The sequence below is a fragment of the Formica exsecta genome, unplaced genomic scaffold (genome assembly GCF_003651465.1).
Source record: "Formica exsecta isolate Colony F162 unplaced genomic scaffold, ASM365146v1 scaffold599, whole genome shotgun sequence".
NCBI lineage: Eukaryota > Metazoa > Arthropoda > Insecta > Hymenoptera > Formicidae > Formica > Formica exsecta.
The window spans coordinates 322,746-335,200 of record NW_021853269.1 but is presented as its reverse complement, the minus strand read 5'-3'; the positions used below and the strand labels follow the sequence as shown (position 1 = coordinate 335,200).

Here is a 12,455-nt window from a genome sequence, read left to right as displayed (position 1 = left end):
ATATTTTTATGACACTAATAAAAAATACTTTACTGCGTGTAACTTGGCATGACGCACATCTCCTTTGATAAGATAAACCGTGTCTCTTGATAAGTCCTGAAATAATCACGTTATAAAGTGCACATTTATAGCGTTTATGAAAATTATTATTAATTTTATCTTATATTTATTTTCAACTTTATTTTATGAATGTTGTAAAAAAGTGGAATAGTTTATGGAGAGCATAAAATGCCCTTGTGTTTATTATGTCTAAAATATTTATTATACGAGTATTGTATTCACATTCTTGGCACGATTATCTTTTAGTGTAAGTTCTGAAATGATTACATTATAAAATATACATTATAACAATTATTATCAATTCTTATCTTACATTATATTGTAAAGAAGCGGAATGGATCACGAGGAGCATAAAAATAAAAATTTTTTTACGCACAAATTCTTCTATAAAGTTGAACAGATCGAATACAATCTCCACTAGAACTTAAATCTTGCTTCACTAAATATTTCGAAGAAATAAACCATGAAATCAAGCTTAGCTTTTGTACTCGTGCTCGTCTTGATTCTAGGAATTATTATTCCTAGTGGAGTCAGTGCTGCAGCTGTCCCTGAATCTGCTCTACAAGAATCAATAGTAAAACTTTTCCAAACCATAAAATCGGTATTCGGAATAGATGTATCGACATTGGAACACCATCTATCGCATCTCAAAGAATTTCTATTGCATCTCAGAGAACGTATATCGCATGTCGAATTTCGCCTCGATTACTTGAAAACTCTTATAAATGAGATTACAGAGTAAGTAAATTTTTTAATTAAAAAATAAAATATTTATTGGAAATAATATATGAATATATAAATTAAGAAAATATATATGTATATTATGAATTTTTTCGGAATGAAAGAGAATTAGCTAAACAATTTTTAAAGAGATTCTATTAAAATTTGTAATAGTATAATAGTATAATAGTATAATAGTTTAATACACATAACACGTTAGCGCATTATGTATGTCAGAAATATAAAATAAAATGTCCATATAAATTAGAAAGAAATTAACTATAGTAGATGATTTCATAGAAATTATAAGAATAAATTTAATAAGTACATCTTAAAGTTGATGAAACATTTCCTGTCAATAATAGCGCGTGAAATCTTATTTTATACATCTCTGATATAATTCGTGTAATTTTTTTTGCATAGAAATTTATATTGAATCGTATAATTTCTTTTGCATAGAAATATTTTAGATAAATTTTATTTTATTTCATATTTGATAATATCATGTTCATTGTATTTCCTTTCAGAGTTTTGAAAGAGATGATGGCACAAAAATAAATATGCTGTCAACAACCATGTACAATTAAATGGCGAAGATATCCTAGTAATGGCATTAAAAAAATTAATCTTAGCAATCTGAAGAAAACGAAAATATTTAAATATTTTTCTCCATATATAAAACATCATTTTTTATTTTTTTTTTTCATAAATGTTCTTTATGTCAATAAAATATATTGTATACATCTATATGTAAATTTGAAGAATAAATTGAAATAAATAATCTTAAGCAGAAAGAGAAAGAGAGAGAAATATCTTTTTTAACCTATAAAATTAAAATAACTCAGCAAAAAATGTATTATAAACACACTTCATTTCTGCAATTTATATAATAATAATAGTAATTATAATATTAAACTTGCTGATAATTTATAGTAATAACTTAACATGTTTTATATGCATTAGCATTTTCAAGCAGAATATACAATATTTAATTTTTTTCCTATTTACGTCTTAATAGATATGTGAGAGCGTGTGTGTATGTAAAGATAATTTGTGAGATTATCAAAAACGGTAGACTGTAAATAAACTTTCTTAAAAAGAAAGATATCAATTTATGAATATCAAAGAGAAAACTGCAAGTAATGAATAATGACAATCTTTTTCTCTTTGTAAAAGAATATATAATAGAAAAGACACGCACACAAAAATAAAATGAAATTATTCAAAATAGCTAATATAATATCAGAACTTTTCTGGTTTGAGAAATATTGATATAGATTTCACGATGCTGCTTAAAGTTTTTAATTTTTTACGTGGCAACTGGATATTGTCGCAATCTTCTGTTGCAATGAGACATGTTAATAACATATAGTACGCTTAAGTATTGCATATGAAAGCGCCAAAAAAAACTTTTATTGGATTTTAATTACTTTGGAAAAACGAAAGCGATTAGATATAGTTGCTTATGAAATTGCCTTCGGCGAATAGCCGTTTTCTATTATTAAGAAATATTTGTTCTAATTATAGTTTCGAAGAATATATATTTATATATAATGTAAAATACACCCATTAAAATTTTTTGATACTTTAATGGATTTATCAATACCTTAATGAATTTTAATAGATATTCTCTTGGTGGTATATATACCTGTCGGTATGTAGATCTTTTTTCAGTTTAGTTCAGGAGAATCCAAATCGAAGTTAGCAATATTGTGATAGTTATTTAACTATAAATCATAAAACATGAAGATAATTTCATTTTTACTCCAATTGTTCCTGAATTTGGCTTTGCTGGGATTGATTATGTCTAATGGAGTTGTTGCTGAAGCAAATCCCAGCGCTGATCCTGAACCACAACCCAGCGCTGATCCACAACCGCTTTGGACATATGACAATTATCCTGATAATTATCCTTGGTCTGGAAAATAAACAAGGTAAAAAATTTAATTAAAGTGATATATAATTAAACTAATAAAATTATTTTAAATTTTTCTTCGCATTATATTGCAAGCTTCGTTGAATTAAAAATCATTGATTAGATAGACTTCTTCAAAATTTATCATAAAATATACGTACATGTATTAATATATATTATTAAGTACAAAATATAAAATAAAATTTTACGTAAAAAAAGTAATTGATTATAGTAGATTTCTTGCATATTACACCTAATATAATAAAAGTCTAATTTTTTATAAAGAGCATCTTATTTAATATGTATTTAATATTAGAGTTTTATCAAATGGCGAAATATTTGTTAACTGAATTTCAGTTTTTTCATTACGACTCATAGGTGTAATAATATTTGCACGTATTATTATATTATTATGTCACATATAAAATGTCGTGAACATGGATGCTCTTTTCTAATAATGATTTCAATTTTTATTGGATTAAGTTATATGATTTTTGTTCAAATTAATCTTAAAAATTTTTAATAAATTTTATTTTTTTTTTACAGATGTTATACGTAATGTCTTTTCTCAGTCTGTCAAAATGTATAAATAAAGACATGGCCACGAAATCAAACAAGGAATTTTTTTCAACAATTTTGCAGTAAATATAATCTTAAGTGTAATCTTAAGAAAATGTATCGAAAATTCGAATATATTTTCTTTTATATATAAAATTATTGGTTTTCGTATTGTAAATGTCTTATTTTCATAAAACAAATTAAACATTGTCGCAAATTGAAAAAATAATTCGATAAAATAAAAAACGTGAAATAAAAACAAAATTTGTTTTAATTTATAAACTGCAATAAACTGATAACATGTTACATTCAAACTTTACATTTGTAATGTATACGGGGAGAATAATTATAATATAACTAATATTATATTATAACTTTCTTTTATTTGTGAAAAAGATGAGATAAATTGGTAAGTTATGCTTCAATATATTACAAGTAAATAAATTTGTTCACACTTTCAGCATTGCATAAAGTTTATGTACGTTGTTACACAGTTAGATAAGTTATTAGTTTATATAAATAGTTTTTATATAAACTGGTGCTTTTTACTATTGAAATATTTAGAAATATATTTACAAAGAGCATTAATTATATAATATAAATAAATAAATATATTTGTTCTTAGTATTCGACTGCCAAAATAAATATTCGCAAATATTATAAACCAAATATTTCTGTAAGTACGTAGGCGAGAATTCAATTGTTAAAAATAATACTTGCACTTCCTTTTTTCTGTCTCTCCTCCTGTCTCTATGTTTTTTTCTTTCTGATAATATTTATATTATTATTCATCACAACATATATCTATATATTTTTATGACACTAATAAAAAATACTTTACTGCGTGTAACTCGGCATGACGCACATCTCCTTTGATAAGATAAACCGTGTCTCTTGATAAGTCCTGAAATAATCACGTTATAAAGTGCACATTTATAGCGTTTATGAAAATTATTATTAATTTTATCTTATATTTATTTTCAACTTTATTTTATGAATGTTGTAAAAAAGTGGAATAGTTTATGGAGAGCATAAAATGCCCTTGTGTTTATTATGTCTAAAATATTTATTATACGAGTATTATATTCACATTCTTGGCACGATTATCTTTTAGTGTAAGTTCTGAAATGATTACACATTATAAAATATACATTATAACAATTATTATCAATTCTTATCTTACATTATATTGTAAAGAAGCGGAATGGATCACGAGGAGCATAAAAATAAAAATTTTTTTACGCACAAATTCTTCTATAAAGTTGAACAGATCGAATACAATCTCCACTAGAACTTAAATCTTGCTTCACTAAATATTTCGAAGAAATAAACCATGAAATCAAGCTTAGCTTTTGTACTCGTGCTCGTCTTGATTCTAGGAATTATTATTCCTAGTGGAGTCAGTGCTGCAGCTGTCCCTGAATCTGCTCTACAAGAATCAATAGTAAAACTTTTCCAAACCATAAAATCGGTATTCGGAATAGATGTATCGACATTGGAACACCATCTATCGCATCTCAAAGAATTTCTATTGCATCTCAGAGAACGTATATCGCATGTCGAATTTCGCCTCGATTACTTGAAAACTCTTATAAATGAGATTACAGAGTAAGTAAATTTTTTAATTAAAAAATAAAATATTTATTGGAAATAATATATGAATATATAAATTAAGAAAATATATATGTATATTATGAATTTTTTCGGAATGAAAGAGAATTAGCTAAACAATTTTTAAAGAGATTCTATTAAAATTTGTAATAGTATAATAGTATAATAGTATAATAGTTTAATACACATAACACGTTAGCGCATTATGTATGTCAGAAATATAAAATAAAATGTCCATATAAATTAGAAAGAAATTAACTATAGTAGATGATTTCATAGAAATTATAAGAATAAATTTAATAAGTACATCTTAAAGTTGATGAAACATTTCCTGTCAATAATAGCGCGTGAAATCTTATTTTATACATCTCTGATATAATTCGTGTAATTTTTTTTGCATAGAAATTTATATTGAATCGTATAATTTCTTTTGCATAGAAATATTTTAGATAAATTTTATTTTATTTCATATTTGATAATATCATGTTCATTGTATTTCCTTTCAGAGTTTTGAAAGAGATGATGGCACAAAAATAAATATGCTGTCAACAACCATGTACAATTAAATGGCGAAGATATCCTAGTAATGGCATTAAAAAAATTAATCTTAGCAATCTGAAGAAAACGAAAATATTTAAATATTTTTCTCCATATATAAAACATCATTTTTTATTTTTTTTTTTCATAAATGTTCTTTATGTCAATAAAATATATTGTATACATCTATATGTAAATTTGAAAAATAAATTGAAATAAATAATCTTAAGCAGAAAGAGAAAGAGAGAGAAATATCTTTTTTAACCTATAAAATTAAAATAACTCAGCAAAAAATGTATTATAAACACACTTCTCATTTCTGCAATTTATATAATAATAATAGTAATTATAATATTAAACTTGCTGATAATTTATAGTAATGTTTTATATGCATTAGCATTTTCAAGCAGAATATACAATATTTAATTTTTTTCCTATTTACGTCTTAATAGATATGTGAGAGCGTGTGTGTATGTAAAGATAATTTGTGAGATTATCAAAAACGGTAGACTGTAAATAAACTTTCTTAAAAAGAAAGATATCAATTTATGAATATCAAAGAGAAAACTGCAAGTAATGAATAATGACAATCTTTTTCTCTTTGTAAAAGAATATATAATAGAAAAGACACGCACACAAAAATAAAATGAAATTATTCAAAATAGCTAATATAATATCAGAACTTTTCTGGTTTGAGAAATATTGATATAGATTTCACGATGCTGCTTAAAGTTTTTAATTTTTTACGTGGCAACTGGATATTGTCGCAATCTTCTGTTGCAATGAGACATGTTAATAACATATAGTACGCTTAAGTATTGCATATGAAAGCGCCAAAAAAAACTTTTATTGGATTTTAATTACTTTGGAAGAACAAAAGCGATTAGATATAGCTCTTTATAAAATTGCCTTCTGCGAATAGCCGTTTTCTTTTACTAAAAAATATTTGTTCTAATTATAGTTTCGAAGAATATATATTTATATATAAGGTAAAATGCGCCCATTAAAATTTTTTGATACTTTAATGGATTTATCAATACCTTAATGAATTTTAATAGATATTCTCTTGGTGGTATATATACCTGTCGGTATGTAGATCTTTTTTCAGTTTAGTTCAGGAGAATCCAAATCGAAGTTAGCAATATTGTGATAGTTATTTAACTATAAATCATAAAACATGAAGATAATTTCATTTTTACTCCAATTGTTCCTGAATTTGGCTTTGCTGGGATTGATTATGTCTAATGGAGTTGTTGCTGAAGCAAATCCCAGCGCTGATCCTGAACCACAACCCAGCGCTGATCCACAACCGCTTTGGACATATGACAATTATCCTGATAATTATCCTTGGTCTGGAAAATAAACAAGGTAAAAAATTTAATTAAAGTGATATATAATTAAACTAATAAAATTATTTTAAATTTTTCTTCGCATTATATTGCAAGCTTCGTTGAATTAAAAATCATTGATTAGATAGACTTCTTCAAAATTTATCATAAAATATACGTACATGTATTAATATATATTATTAAGTACAAAATATAAAATAAAATTTTACGTAAAAAAAGTAATTGATTATAGTAGATTTCTTGCATATTACACCTAATATAATAAAAGTCTAATTTTTTATAAAGAGCATCTTATTTAATATGTATTTAATATTAGAGTTTTATCAAATGGCGAAATATTTGTTAACTGAATTTCAGTTTTTTCATTACGACTCATAGGTGTAATAATATTTGCACGTATTATTATATTATTATGTCACATATAAAATGTCGTGAACATGGATGCTCTTTTCTAATAATGATTTCAATTTTTATTGGATTAAGTTATATGATTTTTGTTCAAATTAATCTTAAAAATTTTTAATAAATTTTATTTTTTTTTACAGATGTTATACGTAATGTCTTTTCTCAGTCTGTCAAAATGTATAAATAAAGACATGGCCACGAAATCAAACAAGGAATTTTTTTCAACAATTTTGCAGTAAATATAATCTTAAGTGTAATCTTAAGAAAATGTATCGAAAATTCGAATATATTTTCTTTTATATATAAAATTATTGGTTTTCGTATTGTAAATGTCTTATTTTCATAAAACAAATTAAACATTGTCGCAAATTGAAAAAATAATTCGATAAAATAAAAAACGTGAAATAAAAACAAAATTTGTTTTAATTTATAAACTGCAATAAACTGATAACATGTTACATTCAAACTTTACATTTGTAATGTATACGGGGAGAATAATTATAATATAACTAATATTATATTATAACTTTCTTTTATTTGTGAAAAAGATGAGATAAATTGGTAAGTTATGCTTCAATATATTACAAGTAAATAAATTTGTTCACACTTTCAGCATTGCATAAAGTTTATGTACGTTGTTACACAGTTAGATAAGTTATTAGTTTATATAAATAGTTTTTATATAAACTGGTGCTTTTTACTATTGAAATATTTAGAAATATATTTACAAAGAGCATTAATTATATAATATAAATAAATAAATATATTTGTTCTTAGTATTCGACTGCCAAAATAAATATTCGCAAATATTATAAACCAAATATTTCTGTAAGTACGTAGGCGAGAATTCAATTGTTAAAAATAATACTCGCACTTCATATATGAATATATGTATACTTCATATATATATCATAAGAATTACAAGAACTATTACATATATTACTATATTTCTTGAGAAATCTTCTCTGCTTTAATATGTACAATTTCTCTTATATACTGGATATTAAACAATTTATTATAGTAATATTGTAATACGCATTATAACAATAATTTGTATGCAGATTAAAGCACATGACTTTCGTAGCATAATATTATATTTATATAATCAACTTTATTATCGGACTGCCTTGGAACAAATGGATGTCAAAGCTTTTTTGGAAGAAATAGAGAAAGATGCCATTCTTATAAATATTCAATCAATATTTATATTAAATAAAATTATGAATTTTGATGTTTCGTTAAATTTTATAATTAAAAGAAAATATTTTTGTTGATTATAGTTATCTGAAACGTTTTTCCCCGAAGCTTCAGGAAAACATCCTTTTCAGCATTTTCAAAAAGATGATCTTATAATTAGAATATTTCAATTGATCAAGAATTGATGCAATTACTGCTTGTAATATTAGTAAATCTTAACTTCTTAATAGCATTTTAATATAGTAAATTTATATTAGTAAATTACATTAGTATAAATTTTTCAACTATCAATAAAATCTGTCTATCAGAAGTGTATTTTGTATGGATTGAAGCAAATGTGAGCCATATTACACCGTTTAATACTATTATAAATTTTTTTTTGAATGAGCTTTGCTGAAAAAATTGGCTGGACAATTTTGAGATTCTATTAAAACTTACAATAGTAATATATAATACCTCTTAGCATTATATGTCAGAAATATTAAATAAAATGTCCTTATAAGTTAAAAAAAAACTATAGCATATGATTCGTTATAAGTTATATGGGAATAAATTTAATAACTACATCTTAAAGTTGATGAAATATTTCCTGTCAATAATAACGCCTAAAATCTTGTTTTATATATGTGATATAATTTTTATAACTATTATTTAATGTATTTGTCATTATATTCTGAATTTTAATTAAAAGATAAAAATAAAGTACAATAATTAAAAGTAATAATTATAAATTATAAATCTCTCTCTCTCTCTCTCTGTCTCTTTCACTATCTCTCTCCCTCTTTTTCTCTCTTTTTCTTTCTTTCTTTTACACAATAGCGTTCATTCCAACATTAAATACAGTAAGTTGTCACATTTATATATTATAAATATTTTAAATTTGTGTTAAATTATATAATTTATTAGTTTTGTGTAATATTATAAGTATAATGTATTAGTTTCATTTACACGGATATTTAATGTATTATAGTCAAGATATTTAGACATTAATATAATAGACAAAATAAATATTGACGGAAATTTATTAGCAGTGCTCAAAGCCGTTGAGCACTGATAGAAAGGTACATGTGCAATAAAGCAATTCACATTACATATCTTATAATATTCGTTTTTCTCTCCTTTTTTTAGTTAATATGCGTATCGAAACTAATTTTGATTTTTATTCCTGAGATCTTTTTCAAGTAGTTGCTTATCTTTGATTGGACTAATAGAGACTAACTTTAAATTACAAGAAAAAAGAAAGAACAAAATATGTAGATAGCTCGCATTAGCCTTATTATTGCTTGAATTTATTTTTAATAAATGAGCCAAGAATTATTATTTTTATGTAAATTTTAAGAATGATTAATAAAGAAAAAAGACAATGATTTAAATTTTTATAAATATTAGTAAATGTAAGAAAATGTTTAATTCTTTCTTTTAAAATTATATCAGATTATATCCTAATAAAATTATTAGGGTAGATATGCCTTTGTATCATTTGATTGCGTATTAGCGTCATTATATATTCATTAATTTAAAAATTAATTATTATTATTGCTATTTATCTTTCTTACAGTATTTTCCGAAAAAGATATAAAAAATATGAAATAAAACTAACTCAAAATTTAAATAAAGATAATCATAACATGTACAATAAAAATAAAAAATCATAAAAAACGCATTATTATTATCATAATATAACATTAATTTTATGTAAATATTATCCATAAAAAATATTCTAATGAGATTAAAAGTTTATTATTAAAAATATTTTATTAATCTTTTAATCTCTCATTTAATATAACTAATTTCTCTTTATTTTACACGTAAAGAGAACTGTAATAAGCATATTTTATGTAAATAAGAGAGAATTTTTTTAAATTCTAATTGTAAATATTTTTTAAAAAAGAAAGCAGTAATTTATCGAAAAAAAATTAAGAAACTGCAGTATATTTCATTTTTCAAGAATCAATTTATCCACAATTAAAAAATATTTAATGAAAATTGTTAAAAATGTTAACTGTGATTAGATACTTTGGAAGAAAGAAAGCGATTTATAGTTTCTTCTAAAATTTCTTTTGGCAAATAAATATTTTTTAAATAAAAAAATATTTGTTGCAATGTATAATATAGAATACAATCATTAAAATTTTTTGAAATTGATGGATTTTTAATAGATTTTATTGGATTTTAATTACTTTGGAAGAACAAAAGCGATTAGATATAGCTCTTTATAAAATTGCCTTCTGCGAATAGCCGTTTTCTTTTACTAAAAAATATTTGTTCTAATTATAGTTTCGAAGAATATATATTTATATATAAGGTAAAATGCGCCCATTAAAATTTTTTGATACTTTAATGGATTTATCGATATCTTAATGAATTTTAATAGATATTCTCTTGGTATATATACCTGTCGGTATGTAAACCTTTTCTCAGTTTAGTTCAGGAGAATCCAAATCGAAGTTAGCACCATTGTGATAGTTATTTAACTATAAATCATAAAACATGAAGATAATTTCATTTTTACTCCAATTGTTCCTGAATTTGGCTTTGCTAGGATTGATTATGTCTAATGGAGTTGTTGCTGAAGCAAATCCCAGCGCTGACCCTGAACCACAACCCAGCGCTGATCCTGAACCACAACCCAGCGCTGATCCACAACCGCTTTGGTCATTTGATTATCCTAATAATTTTGTTTTTGGTGCAAAATAAAGAAGGTAAAAAATTTAATTAAAGTGATATATAATTAAACTAATAAAATTATTTCTTTGTATTATATTGCAAGCTTCGTTGAATGAAAAATTATTGATTAGATAGACTTTTTCAAAATTTATCATAAAATATACGTACATGTATTAATATATATTATTAAGTATGAAATGTAAAATAAAATTTTACGTAAAAAAAATGATTGATTATAATAGATTTCTTGTATATTACACTTAATATAATAAAAGTTGAATTTTTTATAACAAGCATCTTATTTAATATGTATTTAATATTAGAGTTTCATCAAATGGCGAAATATTTGTTAAATGAATTTCAGTATTTTCATTACGACTCATAGATTGCACGTATTATTATATTATTTGCACGTATTATTATATTATTATGTCATATATAAAATGTCATGAACATGAATGCTCTTTTCTAATAATGATTTCAATTTTTATTGGATTAAGTTATATGATTTTTGTTCAAATGAATTTTAAAAATTTTTAATAAATTTTATTTTCTTTACAGATATTATACGTAATGTTTTTTCTCAGTTTGTTGAAAGGTATAAATAAAGACACGGCCACGAAATCAAACAAGGAATTTTTTTCAACAATTTTGCAGTAAATATAATCTTAAGTGTAATCTTAAGAAAATGTATCGAAAATTCGAATATATCCTCTTCTACATATAAAATTATTAGTTTTCATATCGTAAATGTCTTGTGCATAAAACAAATTGGACATTAACGCAATTTAAAAAAATAATTTAATAAAATAAATAATGTGAAATAAATAATGTTAAATAAAAAAGGAATTTGTTTTAATTTACAAATTTCAATAAACTTACAACACGTTACGTACAAACTTTATATTTGCAATATAAAGACGAGAATAATTGTAACCAATTATATAACTAATTTTAACTTAATTATAAAAAGATAAAATATAATAACAGATACACATAAAAAAAAGAAATTAAGTATAGTAGATTTTAGTAAAACTTTTCATAGAAATTATGAAATAAATTTGGTAACTACATCTCTCTCTTACTTGATGAAAATTTTACATTAATTATAATATTTCCATTTCAATGTTTCCTCAAAGATCCAATAGCAAATAAAAAATATTGATTTAACAATGAAAGAATTGATTTGATGATGTGATGATGATACATGCTCTGAGAGAATCTTTGATTCGAAAGAATCGACGATTGATTAATCTCGACGTTTGACGCTTTGTGTGTAAACTACGACTGTTTTATTATTAAAACTTAGACACACGGAAGCGAACACGCGGATGGTGCTCAACTTTCCAGCAGCACCGCACGTCTTGGAATCGGTAACATTTGTCGGTGATTGGAAGAATTTACGAGGTTCTCTCCCGTCTGGGACCCCGCTCTTC

At 23.9% G+C, this 12,455-nt stretch overlaps 2 protein-coding genes and 1 long non-coding RNA gene across 3 annotated transcripts in view; 2 read left to right on the top strand and 1 right to left on the bottom strand.

Moving 5' to 3' along the window:
* Positions 1–454: 454 nt before the first annotated feature.
* LOC115242444 lies at positions 455–1,574 on the top strand. The gene is made up of 2 exons (XM_029818735.1): positions 455–798; positions 1,308–1,574. Exons 1-2 carry the CDS (start codon positions 524–526, stop codon positions 1,336–1,338), a joined length of 306 nt encoding a protein of 101 aa, XP_029674595.1. The 5' UTR covers positions 455–523; the 3' UTR covers positions 1,339–1,574.
* Positions 1,575–4,517: 2,943 nt separating this feature from the next.
* On the top strand, positions 4,518–5,598 carry LOC115242443. The gene is made up of 2 exons (XM_029818734.1): positions 4,518–4,861; positions 5,371–5,598. The coding sequence occupies exons 1-2, from the start codon at positions 4,587–4,589 to the stop codon at positions 5,399–5,401; spliced, it is 306 nt and encodes a 101-aa protein (XP_029674594.1). The 5' UTR covers positions 4,518–4,586; the 3' UTR covers positions 5,402–5,598.
* An 828-nt stretch (positions 5,599–6,426) lies between these two features.
* Positions 6,427–12,455, bottom strand: part of LOC115242455 — a 9,054-nt gene continuing 3,025 nt past the window's right edge. The window contains exon 3 of the long non-coding RNA XR_003885052.1: positions 6,427–6,753. This is a non-coding gene — a long non-coding RNA (uncharacterized LOC115242455). The remainder of the gene's footprint in view (positions 6,754–12,455) is intronic.

Bases quoted from the DNA above. Each gene is read 5' to 3' on its own strand.
- LOC115242443 (XM_029818734.1), top strand. From the start codon at position 4,587: ATGAAATCAAGCTTAGCTTTTGTACTCGTGCTCGTCTTGATTCTAGGA. The intron at 4,862-5,370 runs GTAAGTAAATTT...ATTTCCTTTCAG, and splicing joins CTTATAAATGAGATTACAGA to AGTTTTGAAAGAGATGATGG.
- LOC115242444 (XM_029818735.1), top strand. From the start codon at position 524: ATGAAATCAAGCTTAGCTTTTGTACTCGTGCTCGTCTTGATTCTAGGA. The intron at 799-1,307 runs GTAAGTAAATTT...ATTTCCTTTCAG, and splicing joins CTTATAAATGAGATTACAGA to AGTTTTGAAAGAGATGATGG.